The sequence below is a fragment of the Melospiza melodia genome, chromosome 2, assembly GCF_035770615.1.
Source record: "Melospiza melodia melodia isolate bMelMel2 chromosome 2, bMelMel2.pri, whole genome shotgun sequence".
Lineage (NCBI taxonomy): Eukaryota > Metazoa > Chordata > Aves > Passeriformes > Passerellidae > Melospiza > Melospiza melodia.
The window spans coordinates 120277142-120293343 of NC_086195.1; the positions used below are offsets into that span (position 1 = coordinate 120277142).

General features: G+C 44.7%; 1 protein-coding gene across 1 annotated transcript in view; it reads left to right on the forward strand.

The window, feature by feature from the left end:
- ATP10A (ATPase phospholipid transporting 10A (putative)) overlaps positions 1-2271 on the forward strand; it is a 109893-nt gene extending 107622 nt beyond the window's left edge. The window contains exons 20-21 of the mRNA XM_063149734.1: positions 91-278; positions 972-2271. Coding sequence (XP_063005804.1) covers positions 91-278; positions 972-1677 — 894 coding nt within the window. The 3' untranslated portion in view covers positions 1678-2271. The remainder of the gene's footprint in view (positions 1-90; positions 279-971) is intronic.
- The last annotated feature ends 13931 nt before the right edge of the window (positions 2272-16202 follow it).

Sequence of the window (16202 nt, forward strand, 5' to 3'; positions counted from 1 at the left end):
TAAGAAGTTTTAATATAAGTCACAGCAAACTTCTCAAAATATAAAGAATCATTATACTTATGTTGTTGATTTTTTTGGTTTTTGTTCTAGACTTTTCTCCACTGGTCATCTTGCATCTTCAGTATAATTTTATTTTTGTTTGTGGCTCTGGTTTACAATGCTTCTTGCCCAGTCTGCCATCCTCCATCCAATCCCTACTGGACCATGGAAAGGCTGATGGGAGACCCTATGTTCTATTTCACTTGCATTATATCACCAGTTGTTGCATTGCTGCCCAGGTATTGTATGTTCTCTCATGTCTTTTTTTGTATGTAAAGGCACTTCATGTATATGATTGGGAGAGCAAGAACATTTTACACTCCCCACCTTTTGTTTTGCCTAACAGCCAATTGAGTTTCTTTCAGCAGCTGATTGTTTGAAATCAGGCTGTCTGACCTGTTCTGTGCTCCTGACCACAGGAACAGACCACAGCTCCTGGCCAAGGACCACAGGAATGGGATAATTGCAGTCTGTTGGTCAAACCTCCTGGCCATGCAGAGGTTTGCTACCCTGCGAAGTTTTCTGTGATGCTTCTGGATTCAGTCCATCCTCACATAAAATGCACAGTACCCAAATTCTGATAGTTTGTTGAGAACATACTTGCTTATTTGCAGACGTAGGAAACTTGCTCTGCAGGCTTATCCCTATTGCCTTTCCTCATCAGGAAAGATGAAAGACTGTGTGTAATCACAAGGTGGATCACTGGCTAAAGATACAGATTTATTTCACTGCCTAATTAAGTTATTAATCAAAATATTAGCCCAGCATCCAGAGCTGTCCATCTGCAAGCTTTCTTGTATGGAGCATAGGAACAGCACATAGAGCTGTCCTATTTTTCTGTGTTGCACTTTTGTCTTGGATGTTTCCCCTTAATAACGTATTGGGTATTTCCTTCTTCCATTTCTTCTCACATGGCCATTCTCATCTTGCAGGTTCCTGTACAGAACCCTTCAGGGAACACTATTCCCAACCCAGCTTCAGCTTGGACGCCAGCTGAGTAAACTGTCCCCAGAGACTCGTGCCCAGCTCCTCACCGAGCTGAATGTAAAGGAGACAATGTGTCAGACACGGCTCTTTGCAGACAGCTTCTCCCCGAGCCTCGGCTCAAACGCCAGTGATTGTTACAAGGCTGATAACCAAAGCACTCCTTTGCCAGCCTCTCCTCAAACAAGGGAGTCACTTCTCCGAGAGGACTCAAAGGCAGACCACAAAACAGATCAGACTGCGGCTGCCTCTCCCCAGGGTGCTGTGCTGTATGAGGAAAACAAGCTCCCCTCATCAGCAGCTGCTCTGGAAAGGTCCATGGGGTTTCGGGAAGTTCAGTGTGGCACTGCAGAGGTGGAGTCGTTGCCTGTGGGAACAACATTCCCATGGAGCTCAGCAGTCGACCAAGCAGACTTCAGTTTGTTGAAGTGGATCACATCAACTCCACTGTTCAGTCACATTGGGACTGTTTTACAGGTGTCATCAAGCAGTTTACAAAATGAAGCACAGGACAGTATGTGTGTGCTTGGCTCTTCTTTGCATGTGGACTTCAAAGGCTTAAAAGAAGAGAGCTCAAATAACTTGCAGGACAAAATGAAAGGAACCCCAACTGATCATTGTAAAAATGACATTTCTGAGACCACCTTTTTATGATGTGGGCCTTAAATATATTTATATATTTTCTATTTGCACACATTTATAGTGAGATTACTCTATTTGTTTCCAAAGGTGAAACAGAAAATCAAAGGTACAGAATGATTATTTAAGAATGTTTAAATACAGTTTATTAAGAGCTTTAAATATAAAAAGAAACACTTGAAAGTTCCATTTATATTGTTTTATTTTTTCATCTCATTTTGTAAAGAAATGCCTTTTCTTTATTTTTCAGATGCTTCTCTTTTATTCTGACACATACTGTAAAAGCAAAGGATCTATCTTCTATATTTGAAAGGATTAGATTCAGCAACAATTACTGATATCATTATAGGCCATTCAGTAATCAAGGAGGAAAAACCATGATAATAAAGAGTCACTGTATTCCATCCATCATCTGCTTGCCAGTGTATTTTGTCACTGAGGCAAAGCTGTGGAATTATTATACACCTCTCTGTAAATGTTAACAATATCTTACCACCGCATTAATAATACTGGTATTTTATAAATGACACCATGTTCTGATATTGCAGCCATAGCATTTGATGTGTCATGATAAAACAATAAATAAATGACATCCATATTGCAAGGTGACTTCCCAGTCTGGCATTAATTGTAACTCAGCCCTTCCCTTGCAGTAGCTGGTGTTTGGCTGGGCTTGGCCTTACATCATGCTGTACAAAAAGCTTGCTGCTTGTTTGTAAGGAAGGATTTGGTGGCAGAGAACTGGTGCCTCATGTCTGCTGTAGAGTTTGAGCTGGGAAGCCTGTGATCTTGGGTGCTGGAGCACTACCACAGCCACTGCTGTTGAAGAGATCTGTTGTGCTTGCTGGTGGGGTGAAGGACTGGCAGAGTGGAATTTTGTGAGACACCTTTGCTGTTGTTTCAGTCAGCTTTAAATGGAGTCCTTGTGGGTGGTGAAGCTGAATGACCAGCTGTGAGGGTACGTGATAAGCAGAGCTATTTGAGCCTGGTGCAAAGCAGGCTATATCCAGTCCCAAAAGCAGGAAGCTGCACTGCTTTCTGAGGTTATCTCTGAGCCCACCTGACGTGGTTGTAAACCCCAGACTGCCAGGGGTACACGGCTGTGCAGCTGCCCTGTGCCAGCCTGATGGATCCCAGGGGATTTAGCCTGGAATGCTGCTGGTTCTTTCACACCTGCTCACCATGACCACATGTGAACTATGTGCTGCACTTCTTTTCCTCACTGAAGGCTTTCGTGGCCTTTTTATTGCTTGCCATCAGTTTTTCTAAGGCCACAACTTGTTCGTGCCATGCTCTGTGCCTGGCAACCTGCCTAACACGTGGATTGCCTCAGCGTGGTAAGACTCAGTACCTACCATCTGTCACTTGCTAATTCACTCAGGATCTTTTTCTTTTTCAGAGATTTATATACACTGGCCTCTTTCCCAAAGGCTGAATTGATAATATGATACTGTAAAGTGCCGATGAAAGGAAGAGATGAAAGCAATGTAAATAAGAGCAGTCAGCCTGTAAATATGTTACCCTCATGAAACATGACACATCCACATGTAACTAAACTGCATTTTGGGATTAGAATTGACTGGGGACAGGGGAAAGGCTCTAAGGGACTCACTATTGCAGCCTCCTGTGAACAGCTTTTAGCATTATTGATTTGAAAAAAATGAAGCTGAACTTCTTCCTTTTACCCTTGAGATGAAGAGGAACGTTGGTTTATATGTATGGGTTTAGTGGAGGAAGGCACATCTATTGACTCATTTATTTCTGGCTGAAAATGTGCTGGCGCTCCTGTGCTACAGAAATTGTGACAGAAATGAGGCAGTTTGAGTGGCCACTGAGTTTCCACAAAGGCAGGTGAGCATCTGCCCTGTCAGTGCCAACAGGAGGCAGGAGTGTGGGTCTTGGCACAGCCCTCTGAGGCAGGGCAGATGCTGTGCTGTCACAGCACTCTCCACTCACTGGTGAGGAGCCTGCAGGACTCAGCTCAGCTGCAGAAACCTCCTTTGCTAAGGTCTCCAGCTGAGGGACAAAGCCCCTGTTCAGGTATCTCTGCTTGCTCTGCCAGCCTGCTCACTCTGCATAGTAACTGCTGGCATGACCTTGCAGGTAATCTTTTTGCAAGGTTAGCTGGATGTATTTAACATGTCCTGTGCAGAGATTGCCATTGTAAATAACTCATCTGTGTGGAGATGGAGCGTCTTTTAATGTCAGAGGAGAAGTCAAATGACACTTTGAAATGTGTGAATGTTGCCATCTGGTTAGAAACCTTCATCTGCTTGTAAAACAGGATCTCACAGAAGGACACAGAGTCAGATACCAGGTGGGCAGAGTTCATAGGTTTGCAGGATGTTAAATTCAGTCTAAGAATGTCACAGGTTCATAGCAGGAGCTTGCCAGGGATGTTGCAGGTGTGTGCCCTCTCTCAGTTACTGTAGCAGCCCTAACAGCCAGGTGAGTATCTCCTGAGCTTATTGACTCCTCTGCATCAGGAGTCACCTCCTTTTCACAGCAGGATTGGTGTCCCACAGGCCTTCGTGGCATTTGCTGGCAGGAGAAAAGGCTGGAGCATCACTGGGGTTTGGCTCAAGGCTGTATTTCATTATACTCTCCTCAGAAAGAACCTAAACTCCTCTCTGGCCATGCCCTTGCAATACAAGATTTGGTTTAGTTGTTGTGCTGTCAGTGTTTCAAAGATTATTTTTGTAGGTAAGGCATGGAAGGATTCCTTTGGGACTGAGAGGTGCTCATGCACTGCCAGATAGATGTGTTAAGTTGCCACTGTGGGTGTGAGTTGTACATCTGCTTCATATATTTAAGGAAACTGTAGATCTCAATCCTCAGCTGCTGCAACATCATAGTATCTCCAGTATCTGCAAGATGACTTACCCCAGCTGGGAATCAGGCCTCCATAACTGCTCTATTTTTGCAAAATAAAAATTAAAAAAAAAAAATCTTTAGAGATTGATTTTGAAATACCTAAGCTATAAATTAATCCCTTCATACTAAAAGATAAAATATCCTTATTGTGGCAGCAATCCTTAAAGAATTTATTAATTTAATCTTAAATAAACCAAAGGATCCTGCTGACCTGAATGGAGCAGTGGCCTCAGCGGGGTTTCTGCTGTACCTACAGATGGGCAGGAAGATGTGCCACACTGAGGCCAAGGTGTCCCAAACCGCACAGAGAGTTACCTGAAGGCAAGAACCAGGTCAGTTGGATGTTAGCAAGCAAGTTGTCTCCATTTTCTTTTGGGAGATACATTGTAAAATAACATCAATAAATTGTAACTTAAACCACAGTTTGGAGGGGGAAAAAGCCCAAACATTTCACATTTGGAAAGAAAATATTAAGTGAACTAATTATTTACATTTTTAATCAGTTCTCCCTTCAGCAGCCAGAAGACAAACACATCAAAACATGTTTCTTGCTGGGTTTTAGGACTTGTCAACATTTTGAAGCTGCTATTAATATTTGAAACATTTTAGCTAAATAAACACTAATTGCTTTTTGAAGCTGTATACATGGATTTTAATAAAATAGAAAAAACTTGTAAAGTCATTCCTGGTGGTGCAGTTGAGCACTTGTTGTATCAGGCAAAACAAAGCTTTAAATGTGTGAGGCTAATCCACAAAAAGCATGCAACTATTTATGAAAAGATTCCACAAGGCAATTAAAACAGTACCCATGTTTGGTCTTTTACCAACAACAGCCCCCAGTACACTGTTTGAAATACTTGCACTGAATTCTGCAAGCACTTCTGTGTCTGCTTGATGTTACTGGCTGAAGTAGTCCAGATGAAATTAATGACTGAGAAGAAGAGAGTTGTGAATTAAGCATCACAGAGTTCCATACTTCTTAGTCTTATTGATGTAAACCAACTTCTCAGTGATTTATCCATTTCCAAAGTTCCTTCTGGATATATGAAGATCTTTTAGAAACAGACAAGAGTGTTCTATCAGCATGACTCTCTAATCTCAGAAATTATATCTCACACATATGCCAGGCCAGTAGAACTGGGCATATGACTGTCAAAATAGGAAGAAAACAACCTTCCAGTGTTTTTTCCAGGCTTTTCCAGCTATACATCACTGTTCTGTGTGCTCAGTCATGAATCTGCTTGCCACCCTCCTGTTCTGGCTGTGAAACCAGAGCTATACACCCTGAATAAAATTTCCTCAGACCTTTTCAGATTACTCAGAGACTGCTCTTGCTTCTATTACATGACTTCCCCAATGACCTTGCATTGAACTTTGACTTATCATTTATTCACACCCAATTCACTGCTCAGGGCAGCAGTCTGTGCTTGCTCCCAGTACATCTCCTGAAGGCTCTACCCACTTAATCAACAGGCACTGCTTTGCTGTGCCTTGAGCCACCTTTCATGCTCACTTTTTGCTCCACTCCAGGCTTATACATCCTAAACATCAACTGACTGCCCGATGGCACACACACAAGATATGGAGGATTTGAGAAGGTTTACTCATTCAAGTTGCCACATAAAAGGGTTCTGCATGAATACTGGTTTCAGTAAATGGAGATGTTCAGCTTAAAATAAACTGTCAGAACTGTGTGTGCTTGAATCATCATGGAGTGACAATTTATAAAACATAAACATAAATCTGCACCAAAACTTGAACTAAATAAATATATATTTTTAAAGTCTCATGTTTTTGCAGCAGCTGGTTCTTGATCCAGACTGATCTATGCCGTGGGCATTTTTCAGCCCAGCATTAAATGCAGCCATGTGCTTTTGTAAGGGAGCACACATGGCAGTTCTGAAAATGATGCTGATTAAGCCATGTACTGTGATGGCACAGTAACAGGTATGTGTCAAGGCACTGCAGATACCATGAGAAGCAGGGGCATGCAGGTGTAGCAAAGTGGGGAAGGAAGGGCACTGCTGGATGCTATTCAGAAATCCCATGGCTGGTGGAGAGATAAGGGGTTCTTCAGAGCTTCCCAACTGCCTTATTTTGCCTTTGCAAAGGTTCTGCACATTGCTCTCTCTGTTTGCTGCTGGACTTGACTCCATTTAGCTTAAATTTTGCTGGAGCTGTACCACAAGTGAATTTGTTTGTTAGCTGCAGCTGAGAATGGATAAGGGGCTGGAACTGAACTAATGCTGACTCAGATGGAGGCAGGTCAGCACTTGCTTTGCAAACAGGAACGTGCTGGCTGTGCCCTGGTCAGGAGCTCTCCTATGCCAGGGACCAGGGCAGGTCCCACTGCTGGTCCCACAGTTCCTCCCTCTGTTGAAAACCAGGGCAGGAGCCACAGCAAAGGGACCCTGGTGCCCCTCCCAAGGCAAGCAGACCTCCACTGCTCATTAGGCTGAGACCACAGAAGGTGGGGAATCAACAGATAACATGGCAGAGAAACTTCCTGCTCCATAAGGAATCTCCTGTGCCATTGCATAAAAGCCTCCATGTTTCTCTCCCACGCTCTCCAGAATGAATCCTGGCCATGGGAAAGCCCCTGGGATGGCTGCACCTCCTGCAAGGGAAGATGCTATGGGCAGTCCCCTCCTGAAGGGGCCCTGAAGCACCTGCACTGAGGGCACTGCCCAGGGCTGAGAGCCACCTTTGCCAGCAGCAACAGCTCCATTGCTCACCCCCTGTGCTTCTCACTGAGGCTCCTTTCTGTGGAAGGACACCCTGTGTGGTCACAGCCCACACATCTTCAGCTGAAAACACAACAGCAAAATGTTTTGCCCTGGCTTAAGAGGTATTTAACAAGTAAAGATTTACAAATGTCTCTGGGTCTGGACACCCATATCCAGACAAGGGTTTTCCAGCTGTCCTGGGCTGTGAAACCCTGCAGTGTATCACACACTCAAGGGGATCATGGTGCTTTGTGTGCTTTAAAATCTCCTGTGGTTTCCTGAGAGCCTGACCACCCCTAAATCTCAAAATCTAGAATTAGAAGCTGCTGTTGAAAATGGCAACAGTGCCATGAGGACTATACTTTATTTACATGGAAGAAGAGCATTTAAAAGAAAATACTAACTTTTAAGGAAGGTTTTTTCTATATAGCTGCATAAGGAATTACCTCTGTTTTGAGCAGCAGCTTCCATGTGGCTTCAAGTACAGATATTTGCTCTGTGCAGTAATGTCTCCCTTGATACATGAAGTGCAGTGCTACATAAATCTTTCCAAGATGAGATTTAGCATATCCTCTCCAGGGTGGGCAAAGACAGCTGGGTCCTGCAGCCAGCTCTGCAGCTGGGAGGACTTTAGTTGGGTCAGCTCTCAGAGTCCTGCTTCATCAGCTCATCTTGCATAGCACTGTCTGTGATGTGGCCCTGTGCAAGGTACAACCAAACAAGAACCTTCTGAAAAGCAGGTTAAAGGCATCAGCATTTAGCTTGCTCGTGGCTTTTGCAGCATGGAGACACACAACACATGGAAATAGTCTGCTAGTGAACACAAAATGCTTGAAAGAGCCTTCTGAGGGACCTGGAAAAGTGTCAGTGAAGAGCTGGCCAAGGTGAATAAAAGCTGCTCAAACCAGGTGGAGTGCCCATTCCCTCCCTAGGGAGACATGCTGGAACTTAAATTCCTCATCATTATCTGGGCAGTTCCCCTAGCCAGGACAGGGTGCAGGATTCCAGAGGCAGTGTTGATTCATTGCTGGACCAAGGGGCCTCTCACTTTGGCCCCACACACAGCACTACTGTAGCTAAAGTTAGCATTTCCTGGCCCAAAATTCCCCGTGGTATATTGCTGGTGCTTGTTCATCACATTTCCCAAAATCTGCACAATTTTAAGTCTCCAGTTTATTCCTGGACCACCCATTTTACGTGCATGAAGGCACTGAATTGTCACTGCAGCCAGACTTGCCTGAATACAATTCCTACCTTTGTACCCTTCCTCACTCTCCTTCCGAAAACACAATGCCCACAAAAATCTACTTGGACTTTCAGAAACCCAAACCACAACAGAGATATTGCTCACCATTAGCATGCCTAGAAACAAAGCAGAAATGTGCTAATGAAAACAGCAGAGATGCCTCTTGTTTAAGTAGTATTTTGGCTGGCATGTCCTTCACACCCCCACAACTGCCCACTGAAGGGCCTGACACTGCTTCTTATCCCATTCTTTATGTGCAAATCCTGGAAAACTTGAGAGCAAGAAGGGGGATATTGAGCTTTTCCCTTTAAAAACCTGAAAATGCAAAGCTCTTCCTTTTTTTCATTTTTTTAAAAATCAAATTGCTGATGAAAATGTGGGGGTTATATTTACAAAAAACCCAAATTACCAACAAACTCTCAATCAACTGTGTGTACTGTTAGAGCTGCATGAACCATTTTTATCCCTAGTGGGCTGGGTGTTTGCAGTTTGTAAGATCCCTGTCATTTTGCAGACACAATTAACTTCATAACTGGATTATTTTGCTTAACACTCAAGAACTCAATAAAACCATTATAGCTCAAAGCTCTTTGTAAGATGAGGTAAATAGAAAGTTTGAGTTGGCATCATCTGGAAACTGAGGGCAAATGATGACATCATGGGAGGCATTACAGGCAAAGACTCCTCTCCCCTGGGGGCCCCATGGAAATTACCAGTCAGTATTAGGCACCAAGACCTGCAGCTCATCTGAAGTTTTCTGAGTGTTGAAGATTAAGAGTGAATTAATTCACTAGATCCAAATGCACTGGTGGTCTCTGCAGCCATCAAAAACAGGTGGCAGCATTTCCTGTCCACTGAGTGCTGCTTTCAGCAAGGCCCACAGTGCAAGGAAGCCAGGCTCTTGGATTATTCAGTGCAAAAGAGAGAAAGAAAGATGTCAGCTTTTCCAAAAATACCCCATGTGGTTTCAGTGCCTTCAGTTGGCTGCTGTTGTAGCCCACCAGCCACCGCCCTCTTGCCAGATGGCTCCTGCTCATCCAGGACTGAGGCGAGTGGTGACTCCTGCCGTGAGGTTTTGGGGACACAGCAAATGCTGAGGGGTCACAGGGGATACCCCTGTCCCTACCTGTCCCCAGGAAGAGCTCACAGCGGGAATGGGGGACTGTCCCAGCCCTCTCCCAGCCCCTGGCAAATCTGCACCTTCTTCACTGCATGGAGCACCCCACACATTCCCCTCCAGAGGCAGCAGCACAAGCAGAGGAATGTCATGTCCAAATACATTTCCAAACTAACACCCATGGACCATTCTCCTCCCCACAGCTCCCTGCTCTCATCCTAGTCTGATATAAACATTCACTAGGAACTTGCTCCAGCAATATTACTTCTCTACATAGCATTACCACCATTTCATCCCATGTTCTCCTCCCAGGGTTTGCTCTTTGTCCTGGGGGCCCTTTAGAAAAATAAAATACAAAATATCCTATTTTCGGGAAGGGCGACTGACAAGGGACAGCTCTGGGACACCAGTCTTCAATCTGTGTGCACCAGGAGGTGCTTTACCAGTGAACAGTTTTACAGGTACAGGTGCTCCATCAGTATTTTCCATTCTGTGGAATGTGCAAAGAAAACCTGCTTTAAAAAATTAATAGGATTCATCCCATCTCCTTCTCTTCTCCAGCACTGCTCTGAGTGTGGAATTTCTCCTGCCTGGCAGCCCTGTGCCAGGGACAGCTCTTCAGCTCATCATCCTGGTCCACCCTCAAGGATGGCTCCTCAGCTGGCACCTCCAGCACAGTCTCAGTCACTGTCCCTGGCTGGGCCAGGCCAGGGGTGACTCTGTGCTCAGGAGCTCTCACTGCCCACTGCTGTGTTTTGAGGAGGAGAACACTTTCATTTTTCAAAGAAAGCAGAAGAAAACATGCAGGCTTCATCATGTTTAAATAATAGACTTTTGAACACTACTTAGAGGTAATTCAGTGTTGTCTGAAGAGAGAAGCAATTTACATTTCTTTGTTTGGTGTTTGTTTGGAGCAGGAAGAAAACCTAAGGACTATAAGTGACTGCATTACCACACTGTGGCCTTTTCTTTTTAATCATCTGCTTGAAGTCCAAAAAGCCCTTGCATCCTTCTATTCCCACTCCTGCCTTTCATTTCCAGCCACTTGTTATCTTCAAAGAGAAAGTGCTTCTGCATAGAGGGAGGGAAAAAAAGTTCACAAAAAAACCCCTGTATATTTATTTGAAAGCAATGTGGAGATTTTAAACCTGTAACTAGGTGTCTTGAGACAAAAGCTCAGCTTCAAGGGTCTCCAAGCAGTAAAACCACATTTTGCTCCTTACAAAGTCAAAAATGAAAGTGTTAACTAAAATCTGTAATATTTTCAATTAAATTTGCTTCAGATTTAAGGGAGACTTATCCTTAAGAGACTTGTTTGAGACAGGTTTGTGAAGACTATTTAAAAGATCAGGATATTTTTACACCGCTGTTAATCTGGAAAAAGACCATACTACACTGAAAATTGAGTTTCCCAAAATAGCACACACACTGCTAACTCACCCCACACCTAATTACTACTTTTGTACCACACCCCCCACCCCACCCCACCCCACCCCTTTTTAAGGGAGTGGCTTTCTGGGAGAGCTGTCCCCAGCCCGAGGGTCCCCAGGGTCCCTGCAGGGGCACAGCCAGGGGCTGGGTGGTGCCTGGGCATAGGCAGTGCCTGTCTGTGTCAGCCTGTGACAAACCTCCAAAACAAACCAGCAAACAAAGGCAGCCTGTCTGCTGCCCCACGTCAGGCACTCAGAGTTTCCTATGCAGGGTGGCTCTGTTCTAGAGCTTATCCTCGGCAGTGCAGGGCAAGCAGACAAGCTTTAGACCCAATGAAGAAATGACACGAAAACCAGAACAAAAAGAGTAATAGTGGGGAGATTTTTTTTTTTCTATCATTAAAAAAGAAAAGATGCCACAATGCTGCTGAGTTTTAGTAAGCTGTTTTCTTTCTTTTCATCTCCTTGATAAAAGTGTGGCTCCATAAATCTTGGCACTCATCATTCCTCTCTGCAGTCCTTTGTAACCCAAGAGGAGACACGGTGATGCACTGGCTGAGGAGTGAGCCATGTCCCTGCACTAAATTACCCCAGTACATACATTCAAAGGCCACAACTGAATAAACAATAAACCACTCCGCTCACATTTGGCTGCCATCTCTGCATGAGACAGGCAGGGCTGGTTGGGAAAGCAGCACCTTTCCCTGCACCAGCACAGCCAGAAAGAGGAAAGGAATTCTGCTGCAGTGACAGGGCAGCAGGCTGTACACAGAGGAGATGGGATTCAGCAGGATGCTGCAGGGTGCTGTGGGGTGCCACGGGATGCAGCAGAGACTGGTGGAGGACAAGATGTGCTTGTGCCACAGATGCTGCCATGGGCTCTGCAGGCTACTGGCAGGGACAGGACGTCACCCCTGCAGAGGCAGCTGCCATCATGCCTGTGTAACTCCCTGCTGTGTGGATAAAAGCCCAGTGCAGGTGCGGAGGAGCTGGGCACTCAGGCCTGGTTGAGCCCCCTCAGTGCACACATGCCAGGCTCACTCCCTTGTACAAAACCCTGAGGGGGCTGCAGGCAGGCCAAGATGAATGTGTTCATGTCCCAGGCATATTTCTCATCTCACTGGAAAGGGCAGCACAACTTGACATCTCATTTTGGCACCCAGCAAGGCTGCCTCTGGTATTTGCAGGCCAGAGCAAATTTCCTCAAGGCCTGTGTAAGAACTATAGACTGAACTGATCATCTATCAGACCACCAGGATGGAGGCTCCCTGCTTGTTTCAGCCACTGGGCCAGGAGGAAAACTGACTGATGACTCCCATTCAAACTGTGAAAGGAAACCCAGCAGGCACAGAGCAGCTTCCTGACTCTGATGCCACCTCCCACCTCATGGCCAAAATTCCCAACCACCTCTCCAGACAGAAATTCTCCTTTGGGAAGCACCCAACAGCAACAACAACAACCCCTTCTTGTTTGTTCCACATGTGCTTGCTCCAAGAAGGTAACAAGCTTGATACCAAAGCATGCCCTTCTGTTGATTGTCAGCTTGGGATGTGGCACAACAAAAAAAACCAAAAAAAGCTAAACTAGATGCACAGACTGAGACTACCCTGAAAGTGAAGGTTTTATGCTCAGCATCCAGCCTCTCCATCTGTGGAGAGACATGCACACACACCCCTCCTCTTTTTACACTCCTGTTCACAATAATCCATCTCTTTCCACCAACCTGAGAAGGCACATTGATTAAACAATGAAGCTATAGTTAGCTGGGGAAAGCTTGATCCTTTTTTTTCCTGTCACTCCACAAGCTACCTTAACTTGGGGGCACTCCAGAATTTTTTTCCACAACTCATAATAATTTGCATGACATTTTTATTATTACACTACCAGCATGTCACTGTCGTATTTTCTGAAAAATCTCTTTGCCCCGGCTTTCTCTCCTGGGAAGCTGGAAGCCTCAGAGAAAAAGGAAAACAATATTATCTCATTTGCTTCTCCTGTGTTTTGCTGCTTTGGAATGTGGTTGGAGATTGTTTATCCAACATGCGAATTGTTTTTACTTATTGGCCAATGACGGTCAAGCTGTGTTGGACTCTGAAGAGAGAGTCACGAGTTCTCTTTAGTATCTTTTAGCCTTCTGTCTGTATCCTTAGTATAGTTTAGTATGGTATTCTTTTATATACTATAGATCATAAAATAATAAATTAGCCTCCTAAGAACATGGAGTCAGATTCATTATTCCTCCCTTCAATGAGGGTCTCAGAAAATACAATACCAGCACTTTAATTTGCTTTCTCTCAAGTTAATTAATTAATTTGGGCGTGTCTAGAAATATCAGGTTTCTTTTTAATTTTATATTGGGTTTTGCATGGTAGGGTTTTGTCAATGGAGGACTGCAGGAGTGGCATCTGTGAGAAAGTGCCAGGCACTTCATTTGTGTCCAATGAGCCATCCAGCTCCAGTAAAGACCTGCTGCTGTCCAAGGCCGAGCCCATTGGTGACAGTGGGATAACAGATTCAAGAATGGCCAAAAACCTTGCTCAGCAGCAGCTGCTGAAACAGAGCAGTGAGAATATGTGAGAGCAGCAGCCCTGCAGCAGCTGAGGTCAGTGAAGCAGGACAGGTCAAGCCCTGCAGCCTGTGACCAAGGCCGTGGTGAGGCAGCCGTGCCCCCGCAGCCATGGAGGGCCTCATGCCAGAGCAGGACACCCAGAGGAGGTTGTGGTCCTGGGGGAGCCCACATTGGGGCAGGCCCCTGGCAGGACCTGTGACGTGGGTGCCCCGTTGGGTCACAGGTGCTGCCAGCAGAGCTGCTCCAGCGTGGGAGCCACTCTGGGGTAAGCTGATCCTGAAGGACTGCACGCCATGGAAGGCACCCACGCTGAAACAGTACATGTGGGAAGGACTTGTGCTGGAGAAGTTCATGAAATACATAGGCTGAGCCTGGGAAGAAGAAAGAGGTGAGGGGAAGCTGTTTCAAAATTTGGGTTTGTTCCTCATTACCTGTCACAGACACATTTTATAAAAAATCCTTTCCTTAGGATTTTTTCTCCTGAGAAGCTGAGGCGCCTCAGGAACAAAATGTAAACAATGGTTATCTGCTGCTGTGGAATGCAACAGGTGCATCTGTGATTGGTCTCATGGTTGTTTCTAATTAATGGCCGATCACAGTGAGCTGGCTCAGACTGTCTGTCCAAGACACAAGCTTTTTTTATCATTCTTCTTTTTCTATTCTTAGCTAGCCTTCTGATGAAATCCTTTCTTCTATTCTTTTAGTATACTTTTAATATAATATATATCATAAAATAACAAATCAAGCCTTCTGAAACATGGAGTCAGATCCTCATCTCTTCCCTCATCCTGGGACCCCTGTGAACACTGTCACAATTACCCGACTCTTATTTGGCTGATAATAAATTATAACAAATTAAACTAATTTCTTCAAGCTGAGTCTGTTTTGCTTGCGAGGGTAACTGGTGAGTAATTTCTCCCTGGCCTTATCCTGACCCACAAGCTATGTTTTATGTTTTTCTCCTCCGTGTCCAGCTGAGGAGGAGAGTGATAGAGCAGCTTTGGTGGGTATCTGGTATCCAGCCAGGATCAGCCCACCACACATTTACTCATCTACTCAGTAAAATACCATCAGGTTTTTCAAGTGCTTGTTTCCCTAAAGGATATCCATAGAAAATAAATTAAGTACTTTTTCTTTACTTTGATTGCTGCAAGCTGTATTGATTTAGGAAGGTGCCAGCTGATTTCTGTGCATTTTAAAAATTATTATTATTATTTAATTATTAAATTATTATTATTTTCTAACTCTCGAGGTACCTCAAGAGTTACTGACCACAACACACCCCTGAAGTAGATCCAGAACCCAGAACATGGCAGTGAATGACTACAAAGCATCTCATCCCAAATACTGCTTTTAAGCCTGGCCACTCCCTTTCTTTTCCATTTTTTATTTTTTGGGTGGCCTGTAGTCATACTTGGTTGCTGAAGGAAAACTTCTGTCTGAGAGGTGGATCCTTCCTCATGCTCTTAAAAAATGAGAGCCCTGTTTTATTCCCTCCCCTCACTGTAGGAAGCTATAGTCTGAGCCTTGCTCCATGAAAAAATTCCCACCCCTCTGGGCAGCACTCTGCATATAACAAAATCCAGGACCATTTTTGCATTGCCTCACCAGAGCTGCCATTATTCCTATGAGCCTGTCGTCCTCCTGGGAAATGTCACTGTTGGGAATACCCTGGCAGCATAAAAAATGCCAGCAGGACCTGATTCAGAGTAGATTAAAGAGGGATTTTCTATCAGAAATTTTGACAAGAAGGGTTTTTCAAAGTATGGTCACTTGTGGCAGTCGGATAATCTGACAAAAGATAAGGGATTTAGGGGGCTTGAGCTGAAGCACTTCCCCTCCTTATGCCCAGGTTTGTCCTATTTCTTTCAGCCACTGACTGAAAAGGATCCTTTGTGCCAATAAAAATCCCTTTATTAGCTGTGTGCTTACATGAAGCTCTGAAAATGCTGCCTGGGGTATTTAGATCACAACTGCATCATGCAGCTGGGGAAGCCTGTGGGAAACACTGCTTTTTGCTGCTTCTTTTTTGTTTTTGTTTGTTTGTTTGTTGGGGGTTTTGTTTGTTTGGGGGCTTTTTTGTTGTTGTTTTTGTGTCGGGTTTTTTGTTTGTTTGGTTGGTTGGTTTGGTTTTGGTTTTGGTTTTTTGTTGGTTTTTTTTTTTGAATGGCTGTGACAGTACAGCCAAGAATTCAGCTTTCTAGGAGGGTGAGATGTGCTTGGGCCAGGACTGGGGAGTGGGGCTGCAAAGCCACCATGGGCCATAACATCAGAGGAGCTTCACAGCATTAGAGAAAACTCAGCAAAGAATTTCCTTCTTGAGGAATGAATGAATGATGAGGGTCTGAGGGCACCCTGGGCAGATGCAGAATACAGGGTGCCAAGACTCCCACATTCAAACTGAAAATTCCTGCCCTTCTCCTGAACATGAAATGCCTCAAAAAAAAATTTAAATTTTTTTTTTTAATCTACACCATCTGAGTGTCAGGGCTGCTGAAAGGGCAGGGGATGCACCAGCTGCGGAGTGCAAAAGCATGACCTGCATGAGGAAGCCCGGGAGGGTGTCTGCTCCACACCT